The sequence below is a fragment of the Schistocerca piceifrons genome, chromosome 5, assembly GCF_021461385.2.
Source record: "Schistocerca piceifrons isolate TAMUIC-IGC-003096 chromosome 5, iqSchPice1.1, whole genome shotgun sequence".
NCBI lineage: Eukaryota > Metazoa > Arthropoda > Insecta > Orthoptera > Acrididae > Schistocerca > Schistocerca piceifrons.
Window position 1 is genome coordinate 357,021,738 of NC_060142.1, and position 14,440 is coordinate 357,036,177.

The 14,440-nt window shown below is 37.8% G+C and overlaps 1 protein-coding gene across 2 annotated transcripts in view; it reads right to left on the reverse strand.

Moving 5' to 3' along the window:
- Positions 1 to 382: 382 nt before the first annotated feature.
- Positions 383 to 14,440, reverse strand: part of LOC124798104 (ral guanine nucleotide dissociation stimulator-like 1) — a 576,462-nt gene continuing 562,404 nt past the window's right edge. For both annotated transcript variants that reach the window (XM_047261355.1, XM_047261354.1), the window contains exons 14-15: positions 11,021 to 11,155; positions 383 to 5,424 (exon numbers count right to left, since the gene is read on the reverse strand). In XM_047261355.1, coding sequence (XP_047117311.1) covers positions 5,282 to 5,424; positions 11,021 to 11,155 — 278 coding nt within the window. In that variant the 3' untranslated portion in view covers positions 383 to 5,281. The remainder of the gene's footprint in view (positions 5,425 to 11,020; positions 11,156 to 14,440) is intronic.

A 14,440-nucleotide genomic window follows, 5' to 3' on the forward strand; every position in this document is an offset into this window, starting at 1 on the left:
GTCAGTGTGCTAATACTTAACCCTTACTAACTGCAACTAGAGTTACATACCACTGCATTGAAAAAGACTCTTACCAGTATCCATTCTCCTCCATATCCTTTAGTTTCTGGTGGTATTTCAGTGTGTATGCTGCCTATGCGAAGTTTAGAAATTAGGAGAGAGATGTTGACAGACAGAAGCTCTGAGCAGAGCTAAGAGGTATGCCTGGATAACTTAATTGGTAAAAATCTGCAGAATTTGAGATCCAGATTATTAGAGTTCTGGTCCAACTTGCAGGTTTTAGCAATTAGAACAATTCACTGCAAATGTATACACAGCAGCAGAACAAAAACATCTTTTTGTAATTATTTTTGTATTTGTAATTATAGATGCTTTGGGGCAGGAGGAATACACTTGAGTATAGGAAACATCATTGTTAAAAACATTTACTATATACAACATACAAACATCTAAAAACAATATGAAAGTGAGCATTTTGTTTTTTATACATTGTATAGAGGTGGTTCAATGTACAGTTAACTTATGTAACAATAAATATATAGATACAGATATACACAGCATATTAATTACATCATTCTCAATCTGTCAGTATACAAGCATACAAAGTGTTACAAATTCCCTGTTTACGAAAGTAATGGTGTAATCTATAGGTAATATTTTTACTACAGCAGTTTATAGAACCAGTACATCAACTGGTGGTTTTACAGGTCTTAAGAGCACAGCATTTATTAAACATAGTTTACATTCAATTACAAACAAGTTTTAGATGTAATTCCCAGATTTCTCTATACCTAATGTCAAAGGACAGGAGGATATTAATCAATCTTGGTATTCCATTGCACATTTTGACAATAATATCACTTTTATGTTTCGCACACATCATATTTATGATGTCATCTTTACCAATCTATGTTCTTTGTTTACATTGGCCACCAAACAAATATATTTGAGATAATATCTTAACATATTGCACATACATGTTTGACTAAAAAAGACATTTCATCACATAAAATCGGCACCAGATTATGTGAGCAAACAGGCACCATTAATTCTGAGATTCATACTATTTCATATCTTCCATTCCATAAGATGATGTCACACTGAAAGGTTCCTTTAAATTTCAGTGTAGATGGAATAAAGAAGCTGTACATACCAACAAGAGTGAGCAGGTTGTCATTCTTCAAATTTACCTTACTTTCATATTAAATTTAACCTAGAAAAACTTCGGCATAAAGAAAAATTTTAATAGCTGAATTATGTGAGTGACTTACACCTTTCCCGAAGAGATAACATAACTAACAAGAAAGATCACTTTGTTGACAGCTTGTTTTCGGAAGTTATGATACGGAGAAAAGTGGTTTGTACCATTGTAAAATAGGCAGACACATTTAGGTGCCTCCCCTATTTGTATGCTTGATGAGGAGCTAATCAAGTAGAAGAATAACACTGGGCTTATAATGTTTAACATCAATTCAATTAATTGTCAGGCATTAGATCTATGTATTTTCACATAATCTATGGAAGAAACAATTCTCTATAGAATTATCATGACTTGTTATTTGCAGATTGTAGCAGCCTTTTATTCACTCATTTGTGGCAATTTGTAAAGGCTAAACATTATGTTGAATTTTCATTGGTATGAGTGACACTTCTGTGGAAAACTCATCAGTCTGCATTATGAATTGGCGCATTACATAATGACATCTGAAATGCCGACTAACATGCACATTCTTGTTGATTATGCACTGTTGTATTCACATCAGTTTTCAGTATTTAACTGAATTGAAAGTTGTTTCTAAAAAATTTGTTAGTCATTCAACAGGTCTTCCTACATGAACAGTTTTTACACTCATCATTCAGGTATACTGGAATTTGCATTTCCATTATTGTAGTGACTTATTTGATCATATGTTGGCTCTGTCGCTTACAAACACACATTTAATGGGCATTATAGGAAAATCAAGTAATGAGTGTGTTTTTTTTTCTTTTTAATACTGGTTTTGTTATGACCATTGAGGAATCTCAGACTCCATATTAAAACTGGAAAACCAACAACTGTAACCCAAATAACAGTTGTTCCTCATTTCAGTTTTAATACTATCTAATATTTACATACATATGCCTTGTGGTAATAACAACACAAAGATTCCTGAGCATCACACTAGAGTAATTAAAACATCATACACTTATCACATACACAAATCACACTTACACAATATATATACATTTCATATTATACAATAAAAATGTACAAATATCTACATTGGTCCACATTTATCCTTGAACTTGTGACCAGAGACTACAAGAAAATGAGTTACAATATTTATACAAAACTGAACACACTATCACAGTCCATTGAGAGATTTCAGTTAGCATGCCTGGAAATGTCTGAAGACACAAGTCACTCAAGAGGGAGATGGGTCACTACCACTTACCAGACAGTTGAAGCACTGGGTGACAGGTCCAACTGAGGAGAGTGAAGGGATTTTTTATTCCACAATTCTAATTTAATATGCACTGAAAGAGCCTGCACATAACCTGAGTTTTTAAAATCTTACTTTTATGCAGCAGCTGCCCACACCACATAAAAATCACCCTTCGCCAGCAAAGTTATTTACGTACTAGATGCTGGTGATGATAATGAAGATGGTGGTTGTTTTATTGTTATTGTTGCTGCTCATTTGACACATTTTATTTATTTTTATCTACACATTTTATTTATTTTTATCTACTCTGTCTTCCCAACTTTCCATCAATTTATAGTCATGTTTGTAGAGCTACACTGTCCAATAGGTTTGCTGGCAACATTATGTCTTCAGTATCTTAGCATTATTTTTGAGTTCCTTGTTCTAACTGCTAATTTTTGTTTGTTTGTTTATTTATGTTAGTAAAGGAAGGCATTATTGTCATGAGAGAGTCTGCAGCTGTTCAATGTTTTAAAAAATATTTGTTATAATAGTCTCAGTTTGAATAATCACACTTGATAAGTAGTTTCGGTTACTTGTAATGATCATCTTCAGAACTAAAAATGATATAAAATGTTAATACTAAATAAGTTCATTAAATGATGCAAGCAGTGCATCTACTGTACTGAAATATGTTTGGCACTATCAGCAAAGTCATTGGTGTTCTTAGACATAAATGTTTTATTTTATTTCATTTTCAGATAAGATGATGATCATTTGACCTGATTGAAAATAGTAATCAAGTGGGACTATATTCACCGAGACTGTTACAATAAATATTTTTTAAAAAAAATTATTTATTTATTTTGAGAATGCCAGTGCAAATATTACTGAAAGATCAGTTTAATAAGTAATAACCGAAAAACACAAATGCAAATTATTTACAGTGTAGAAACACTCGTAGAAGCAAACCTCAGGGAGATTAGCAAGGTTTCCAGAGAAATGTAGAAACATGTGAGGGAAAGGCAAACCTGAACTTATAGCATTAGTAGATTTTCAAAATGCTGACCAGAATATGCAGTTTGATATTCTGAATGTAACAGGGATAAAACATATGGAACAAAAGGTTACATCTTGTTCAGAAAGCATACTGTAGCTATAAGAGCCAAAGGACATGAAAGGGTGGCAGTAATTGAAAAGGGAGAGAGTCAGTGTTGTAGGCTGTATTTATTCAGTCTACACACTGAGCAGACTGTGAAGGAAAACAAGTAGAAATTTGGAAAGAGAATTAATGTTCAGAGAGAAAACATAAAAATATTAAGGTTTGGTGATGACATTGTAGTCCCATCAGAGACAGCAAGGGACTTGGAACTTACGTTGAATGGCACAGATAGAGTCTTGGGAAGAGGCTGCACGATCAATAACAACAAAAGTAAATAAAAAGGGTAATGGAATGTAGTTGAATTAGACCAGGTGGTGGTGATGGAATTAGATTGGGAAATGGCATACTGAAAGTTGAGTTTTCTATGTGGGCAGCAAAATAACTGACAAAGGCTGAGGATATAAAATGAAACTAACAATGGCAAGAAAAGTGTTTCAGAAAAAGAGAAATCTGTTAACATCTCATATAAATTAGAGTGTTAGGAAATGTTTTCTAAAGGTAGCAGTATGGAGTGGGTAGCCTTATATGGAAGTTAAAGACGGATGTAAACAGTACGGACAAGAAGACAATTGGAGCTTTTGAAATTTGAAGGAATGGAATGCTGTTGATGATCAGATTGGTAGATTGGATAAATAATGAAGGGGCAGGAAAAAAAGCTTTTGGCACAATTTGTTTAAATGAAGGAGTTGGTTAACAGGACACATGCTGAGACAAAGGATAATCAAGTTGGTAATGGAGAAAATGAGAAGGAGAAAAACTGCAGACGGAGATCAAGGCTTGACTACAGCAGCCAGGCTCCAAAGGATGTAGGCTGAAATAGTTATTCAGAGATGAAGAGGCTTGCACACTGCAGACTACCATGGAGACTGCTTCAAATTGGACTTTGGTCTAGACCCACAGTAACAATAGCAACAAGAGCAACATCACAACTGCTCTTTGACTCTTACTGGATATATATTTAGCTGTCATCTCCAGATTTTCCCCTCCACAAATTCAGTCACTTATTAGATATAGCACCACAAAGCCAGTATAACTGCTCTTTGGTTTAAACTGAATGGTGCGCTTATAAAATTATGCCTCTCATTTGATTTACTACACCAATTACCTATTCAATTATTGCTACAATGCCACTAATCTGGTTTGTTTTACAGCTCCAGAAAAATATCACTAACAATTTTCAAACTTCACCTCTATTTAAAACCAGATCTGTCACCCATTACTTCATATAATTGTGCATGGCAATCCATAATCCTCTTAAGAGTGCAAAGAGCCATGCATAAATTCACAGTAAAGCACAAGTAAATGAAATAGTCATCTGACAAAATGCTAAAATTTGTACATGCAATGATGCAGTCAATGTTCTCTTTTAAGTACAAATAGAACTTAAAAAGTTACACATTTCAAGAAAGAACATTGTTACTTGCCGAGGAGGCGGTAACCACTTCATAATAATTTAACTTTTTCACTTTTTAGTTCTCTAAAATTCAAATTCAGTCTCTTAAAAACCACTGTCCTCTATAACCCATTTATGACAGGTGCTTTGAGCTCCACTGACTGTTTTACTCAAGCAGCTGAAAATGAGAAGAAATGTCTCCCAGAAACAAGAAATTGTTCTTAGAGGCACCGAGCTGGGCATGAGGCATACTATCATAAGTTTTTATGCTCATGAAGCTTGCACAAATATTTATTCTTTGACTTCAGGTTATATATTAGCTCATGTAGAACTTGACTTCTTGGGTTGTTTGGTTCGGCTAGCTGAATCCAATTCTTTGCTTGCCTTAGGCCTAAGGATGAAGTTCAGATTGTATGCTGTGTTGACCGCATAGTAGACATTTGCATTTGGTGGAAGAACCATTTCTGAAAATACAATGGAAGATAATAGTATTAATCTTCTCATAGAATTAGCTCTTGTACAGCGACATTCATAAAATCATATAGGAATAAGAAACAGCACAATATTTTATACTGTCTCATCTACGTAATATTTGGGAAACTATTTGACATTTCATAAAATTGCTTTATTTTAGGCATTATTGTAATAGTAAATATTAATATATTGTGCAAATATTATCAATGAATGAATGGGCTCCTGGGTAACAGTATTAAAAGAGTTTTGAGGTGCCCTCTACATAGAAAATTTAAATTTCCTGTTTCCAAAATATCTTTGCATTAAGGAACTTGTGAAAATATTTTTTTTATTATGTACTTTTTCATTACTGTTGGGGTTTGAATGACTGTACCTTATAAGTTACCTTATTAATTGGTATTCTGCACTGCTGTTGTATCTCATCGTGTATATCTTATTTGCCTTAGGCTATGTTGAGAAAACTAATGGTGACACAAAAATGGCCTGCAAAAGTGTATTCCAAATGGAACAAAGATTGGCATTTGATGATCCATCAACAATGACATCATTACATACACCATCTGTCAAAAAGTTCTGAGACTTATTTTATTTCTGGTGTGTAAGTGATATCAGCACAGTAACTAATGGGGTGGCTTGAACTACCAACTGTAAACAATAGGTGCAATTTCAGGCTGTCAGTTGTGAGGAGGCAGTGTTAAGAATTGATGTGCCTTGAAAAGTATTATTTAAGCAATCACAAATGAGTGCTCGGCCTATTCTCTAACCTGTATTAGTGTTGTCCATTCAATTTGTTTGGTGCTATGCAAAACCTGTACTTCATTGTATCTTACATTGGCTCTATAAAGTGCTATGTTTCATAAATCTTGTTTCTTCTTGCTGTAACAAGTAGTGGATGTGCTGCCATAGTGTGTCAATGTCATTGTGCTACATATCATAATGGAGCAACAAGTAGTGATTCAGTTTCAAGTTTCACACAGTAAAACATCTTTGGAGAAAATTGTGTAAGTCATGCATGAGTGTTTGAGAGGTTTAAACATTTTAGAGGAGGACAGGTGTTGCTTGAGGACAATGTGAGGTCAGGGCACCCTACATCAAGTTTGTCTGATGGAAACATTGAGAAAATTCATGATATTTCACGATATTTTGAAAACTGACTTGTCATCTCTCACATTCAGGGCTATGCTGAAGAACTGAATATGTCTAAATGAAGTGTTCAAGACATTCTCTAGAAGAACAGGAAATACGTGCAAAGTTTGTCCAGCACACCTTGGCTCGCGAACAAATCAGTGCATGGACACCTTCCGTGACTTGACTGAAATGTAGAATGGGACAAATCTTTTCTGAAAAAATTCATCATGGGTAACAAGACTGTTATAAACACAACCCTATGACAAAATAATGAAGTACTGGATGAAAATGGATAGATAAAAAATCTACACACCAAGTGGTGGCAGGGGAACACACACACAAAAGGATTTAATGTTTACAAGCTTTCGAAGCCAGTGGCTCCTCCTTCTAGCATAAGAGCTGAAGGGGAAGGAAGAGGGGGCGAAGGAAAAGGACTGGAGAGGTTTACGGAAAGGGGTTCAGTTCAGAAAAGTCACCCAGAATCCTAGGTCAGGGGAGACTTGCTGGACAGGATGAGAAGGAGAGGAATCAGGAAACATTCAGAACATTTTTTTCCTGTATTAACCACAAGATTTTAATATCTGGATAAGTCTACAAGAAGCCTTTTCTTGTAGTCAACAGCAAATGGCTAACAATGAACTTTGGTTTTACTCTCAATACTGTCTTGGAGTAATACTTTTTCATGCATATTCAATGATGTTTCTTCACCTTCTGTTCTGGAAAAAAATTGAGTTTGGTATGTACTTTCTTAAGTTTATTTAATTCACAATTTAAACTGCAAGCTGTGTAAAAGTCTGAAACCAAAGTTGAAAATAATAATAATGATGATGATGATTATTAGAGCCCAGATTTTATTTAATTACATATTATGGTCCTTTATATGTAGCTATAGGAGAAATTAAAATTTTGATAAATTACACTGAAAGCATGCTTATTTCAAAATTTTAAATTAAATATTTTTACTTATTTTGAAACACAATATGCTACATAATTTTACCCATTTTAATATTATTGCAGAATTATTGTACTGGAAGACTAAAACTGTGTGCTAGACTAAAAGTCAGACTCAGGGCCTTTGCCTTTTGCGGGCAAGCCTATGAAAGGCAAAGGTCTCGAGTTTGAGTCTCTGTTTGGCTTATAGTTTTAATCTGCCAGGGAGTTTCATATCAGCGCACACTATGCGGAAGAGTGAAAACTTAAATCTGGATTTTCATACGTCTCATACGTTTGCTTTAAAAGCAAGACTAAAAAAAGAAAATTAATTTTTATTGTTGTGTTTCTCATACTGTCATCAGTCATTTACACTCAAAGCTATGTTGCCCAAGTTTGATGCAGATGACTAAGACTCATTTTAAGCGCTTTCCTATCTTGTTCTCAAATACTTCACAGTATGTAATAGTCAGTTACATTTTAAGTTCGTCATGGCACTAGTTGTGTCTTCATTGTCATAAAAGCTTAAAACATAGATTTCTATTGACAGTGATTTAACCACTGGTGGTAAAATAGTCCTCTGCCAAACTTGTGATAAACATATACGCTATACAGTAAATCTCAGAATGAATAACATTTATGAAGCAATATGCAAATTATGAATAAAAAATGGATTTCTTCAAAGAAGCAGGTTCTACTTGCACAATTGCAGGGCAGCCTACATCATCTAATAGTGAATTTTGCAAAGGACCTTTTAGCATTGGTTGCACTGGAACAAACCTCAGGTACATGAATTTAAACATTTCTAACCAAAATACTGCAACCGCAACGTGCCATATTGACATATGAGAAAAAATTAGGGCTGACATTGGCAAATCGCCTTTATGGATTTCTGCTGAGAAGATGATGAACGCTGTAGGCTGTTTAATTGCTTATCTAATTGTGGCCAAGGTGGACAATGAGACTGCACCTAAACCCTATTTAATTTATTGTGAACTTCTGGATGCAACAAATACTTCAACAATTCCTAGATTCATTAATGATGGACTTAAGGTACTATGGCCAAATGGCATAAGGGAAGAGATCATTGTGTTGATGAACACAGATGCAGCTAGACATAAATTCCCAGAAGTAAATATAATGATATCAGTAGTAAAGAAGATTTTATTGAAATGTCCTTGCCATATACAACACTACCTCTGGAGCCAGTGATGGTGGGCAACATGGATTGAAGTCCTTATTTTCTACAGAAGGCACTTTTAAGCCATGAAGTCAGTGATGGAGAATTTTTCTTCTGATACTGCAGTGTCTGTGAGTGAATCCTTGTCAGCATTCTACAGTTCTGAAGTGCACAGTTCAGTTTCATACATCGCAAGTCACTTCAGTTGGCTTCCCGGCCAGTATCAAGAAACTGGAGACTTCAAGCGTGCATCTCCGAGAGGTTGTGGGAGTAATGGAAGATGCAGTTCAGAAAATCAGAGTTGTACCAGGTGAAGTGGGTTGTGTAGTTTCCAGTAAACTGCAATCTGAGCTGAGTAAGAATCCTGGATACTCAGATCTTGTTGTTTTGGCTTGCTTATTTAATAGCGAAATTTTAGAACCCCATGAGAATATTTATCCTAGCACAAACCCTCTGTATAAATATGAGCCACTGACTTTTTGCAAAGTTGAGCAATCTTTCTCTATTAATAAAGACATGGTTATAGATGGAAGACTGTGTGTGGCAACAGAACATTTGGAAAAGTAAATTGAAATTAATTTTGCATCCCATTCCAGTGTGAATTTTTGAACAGAAGACACTTGTACAACAGTACAGTGTGTAGCAGAAGTGAACTGATTAAGAATTAACATACACTCCTGGAAATGGAAAAAAGAACACATTGACACCGGTGTGTCAGACCCACCATACTTGCTCCGGACACTGCGAGAGGGCTGTACAAGCAATGATCACACGCACGGCACAGCGGACACACCAGGAACCGCGGTGTTGGCCGTCAAATGGCACTAGCTGCGCAGCATTTGTGCACCGCCGCCGTCAGTGTCAGCCAGTTTTCCGTGGCATACGGAGCTCCATCGCAGTCTTTAACACTGGTAGCATGCCGCGACAGCGTGGACGTGAACCGTATGTGCAGTTGATGGACTTTGAGCGAGGGCGTACAGTGGGCATGCGGGAGGCCGGGTGGACGTACTGCCGAATTGCTCAACACGTGGGGCGTGAGGTCTCCACAGTACATCGATGTTGTTGCCAGTGGTCGGCGGAAGGTGCACGTGCCCGTCGACCTGGGACCGGACCGCAGCGACGCACGGATGCACGCCAAGACCGTAGGATCCTACGCAGTGCCGTAGGGGACCGCACCGCCACTTCCCAGCAAATTAGGGACACTGTTGCTCCTGGGGTATCGGCGAGGACCATTCGCAACCGTCTCCATGAAGCTGGGCTACGGTCCCGCACACCGTTAGGCCGTCTTCCGCTCACGCCCCAACATCGTGCAGCCCGCCTCCAGTGGTGTCGTGACAGGCGTGAATGGAGGGACGAATGGAGACGTGTCGTCTTCAGCGATGAGAGTCGCTTCTGCCTTGGTGCCAATGATGGTCGTATGCGTGTTTGGCGCCGTGCAGGTGAGCGCCACAATCAGGACTGCATACGACCGAGGCACACAGGGCCAACACCCGGCATCTTGGTGTGGGGAGCCATCTCCTACACTGGCCGTACACCACTGGTGATCGTCGAGGGGACACTGAATAGTGCACGGTACATCCAAACCGTCATCGAACCCATCGTTCTACCATTCCTAGACCAGCAAGGGAACTTGCTGTTCCAACAGGACAATGCACGTCCGCATGTATCCCGTGCCACCCAACGTGCTCTAGAAGGTGTAAGTCAACTACCCTGGCCAGCAAGATCTCCGGATCTGTCCCCCATTGAGCATGTTTGGGACTGGATGAAGCGTCGTCTCACGCGGTCTGCACATCCAGCACGAACGCTGGTCCAACTGAGGCGCCAGGTGGAAATGGCATGGCAAGCCGTTCCACAGGACTACATCCAGCATCTCTACAATCGTCTCCATGGGAGAATAGCAGCCTGCATTGCTGCGAAAGGTGGATATACACTGTACTAGTGCCGACATTGTGCATGCTCTGTTGCCTGTGTCTATGTGCCTGTGGTTCTGTCAGTGTGATCATGTGATGTATCTGACCCCAGGAATGTGTCAATAAAGTTTCCCCTTCCTGGGACAATGAATTCACGGTGTTCTTATTTCAATTTCCAGGAGTGTACATATTTGACTAGTCTACCTGTGAAGTTATATTTTTCAGGAAAAAAAAATAAAACTTTGGCTTTTACATGTAACTGTCTCGTTAAATTTTTATTTACATGTTTCATCAGTTTTGGTCACTTATTTATTTACTAATTTTTAAATTTATATTACATAAAATCTGGGCTTGCATGATGATAATGATGATGATGATGATGGTGATGGTGATGAAGAAGAGAATAATAATACCAACACAGAAGTTACTGCAACATACCTTTATCTGGTAACACCTGTGCAAGTGTGTATGAATCTGGGTTCCCCTCCAGACCCAGCTTCAGCATAGCATTTCGTATAACTTGTGGAGTACGTTCATTGTTGCTTAGCATTATGCTCTTGTACAGCACAATACCTGTGGGGAGGAAAATAAATAGTTGTGTATCTTTCAGGATTATTTTATTAAATGTGATATTTTTGTGTAAATGCTCATATAAAACGTGAAGTAAAAATAAGGGACTATGTTAACTTATTTAGAAGTTGGAGCAACCAGCAAAAGGGAAATTTGGGGTTAGTGTCCCATTGACATTGAGTTAATTAGAGATTGAGCTCCAGCTGGAATGGAGGAAGGATGGAGAAAGAAATATCCCACACCATTTCAAAGGAGCCATGCAAACATTTGTCTTAGACATTTAAGAAAACAATGGGAAACCTAAATATGGATGGCCAGACATGGTTCCCAATTCCTGTCCTCCTGGATCTGAGTCCACCATCTTGCCACTGCACCAGCTCACTCAGTTAGAGAAGTGAGAGCCGCTCAGCTAGAGAAGTCAGAGTTTGCCTCAAATGCGGCTCTTCCCACACAAAAAGGAGAGAAGCAAATGACAAGCCGGCAACAGTAAAGAATAGATAAAAGCATTCTATTAAATTTTTTTTGAAAGGCACACATTCTTGTGATCAAGCAAAATGCATGTGCTTTTCTCTCACACATCAATGGAGAGTAATGTCTGGATGACTGTGTATGTCGTTCTGTCGTTCTTTCTTTCTTCTTCTTTTTTTTTTTTTTTTTTTTGATTCAGCAGTTTTATTTCAAGGGTAAGTCACTTGAGTCATATAGCATGCCTATTCACACAGGAAATCTATAGCTCCAGCGATTCTTTGGGCATATTATGATCATCTTTCAGGTGACTTTGATATTTATACAACACATTATTCATCATACTTGACACATTGAGTACGCTGTATTTTTATAATGCTGTTTGTGCTTTGAACATGACTTATATCTGATGTACACAATATGATAATACATGCTAGTATCTCCCAGGGATTACTATTTTGACATTATCATAAGGAAACAGTCACATGTTTGAAACCATTGCACCAATGATATTTGTAGACTGACTTCATAGCTGGACACCACAGCCTTGATTAAAGAATGACAGTTTCCATCGTGCTGTTAGTTTAAATGAGCAATTTATTAAGCACTAACCAGTATGTGTATGCAAACATTTAATATGTAACATACTGGTGTGCAAAGATTAATACACACACATAATATATAATAAGTGTATGCCATAGAATTCTTTCAATGAATACAGATGTTTATTTACAAGGGAAGATTTTCATTTTGCTTTAAACGGATCCCCAGTATGTGCTTTTATGAATCCTGAGCATTTGTTGTACCACACTGAGCCACTGATACATGGACTGTGACTGTGTCTGTTACTTTCAAATTTTGTTCTTTGTCGGTAATAACTGTGCTATTTCTTGTATTATGGTTATGTACATTGTAATATTTAGGTGTGTCACCATGATGGCTTACTAAAAATGTGCTAAGACTACATATATACAATGAGTGTACAGCAAGATATTTATTTTTGATAAGGGCATCAGGACAGGTCTACTGTACCCCAGACTATGTATCAGCCTAACAGCTCTCTTTTGTAGCATCAGGATTCTGTTCAAGTGCACATGAGCACCACCCCACCACAGCTCTACCCCATAACTTATAAATGGGAAAATTGTCCCATAGTATACGGTTTTCAGTGTTTTATTACATACAATTTTGGAAGCTAGCTAAGGAAGTACAATGCACTGCTTATTTTTTTGCATACAAAGTAAACAAGCTTTTCCCATGTAAGAATACCATCCAAATGCAGACCAAGGAATTTACAGTCTTCATTGTCCAAATATAAAATTCCACAAATATTTTCAACAGACATGTGGCATGGGATGTCTGGGTTGAATGTGAGTAACTGGTATTTTGGGTTTTTGGGTTACTGAATTTTGGGGCCTGGTTAAAAATTTGAACTAACAGCCTTGTGGAAACTATATTATTCTTTTCTTTATAGAGGTTTTGTGTATGTATGTTTACACATACACACACACACACACACACACACACACACACACACACACACACACACACACACACACACAGGGTGATTAAAGTTCTTGTTTCAAAATGCTGTTACAATGAACCGCTGCTCAAAGTGATATCAAATTTGAAATGAATATTATCAAAGAACAGGGGAAACAAAACAAAAAATAACAAAAATTTTACCACTAGAAGGTATTGAAAGTGGCAGAATATGCCAAATGAAAGATGTAGGGTGCATGACTGATCCCCAGTTTGTGTCTGAGGATCATTCGTGTACCTCACATGTTACATTTGGCTTATGATCAGCATGATGTCTCAATTCAGGACTTGCGAGCTGCTGGTAAAATTCTTTCACAAGAATGGTGATTGTGTGCTAGTAGACGTGCAGAAGTTCCTGACTCGAGTATGAAAAAAGGCATTGGTACAATGTTTGCCAAAAACAGGAATGCAGAATGTGGGCAATGGAAAATCTGCTCACACATCAACTGGTGCCACTTTGTTCTGCAAAGGTAACTATGTGGTGTTGGTTGATAGCATTGTTTATTGCAGAACCATAGTTTTTTGGGGTGATGGTTACTGGACATCCTATTACCTTTACCATCACTGGTAAACTCTATGAGAGTCTTTTGCACACCAACGTCGTTCCAACCCTTCAACAGCACAGATGTGTATGTAGGATCATTTTTATGCAAGATGGTGCTCCTCTGCACCTACCGCAGTCAGTGAAGCCACTGATGCAGAGGCATTATCCTGCAACCTGGATGTCCAGATCCATCTGATCTTAATCCATACAACTTCTGGCTGTAGTGTTATCTGGACGATGCTGTGTTTAGTGCTCCACTTACAAGCATAGTTTTATAGAAGGCACACATAGTGCAATGAATGCTGAAAGTAACCCCTGAGACGATCTGTTGTGAACATGCCGTTTCTCGATTTCAACTTGGGGCAGTAAACTGTGGACAGTATGTTGAACCTTTTTTTGGTGGGGGGGGGGGGGGGGGGGGGGGGAAGAGAAGCAGTTGCAATTACACACAAAATTTCCTAAAGCATGGACAGTATGTTGAACCTTTTTTTGGTGGGGGTGGGGGTGGGGGGGGGGGGGGGGGGGAAAGAGAAGCAGTTGCAATTACACACAAAATTTCCTAAAGCAGTTTTAATGAACATGTTTCATATTTTAGTTAAGAAAGACATATCTTAAGCTCAACTGATTTGTGTGTCAGTGCCTGGCAGAACATGACTACTTTGAAGTATGTTTTCCCTTCAGCAGATGTACTTGCTGAAATCAGTAGTAGTAGTAGTAGTAGTAGGAGGAGGAGGAAG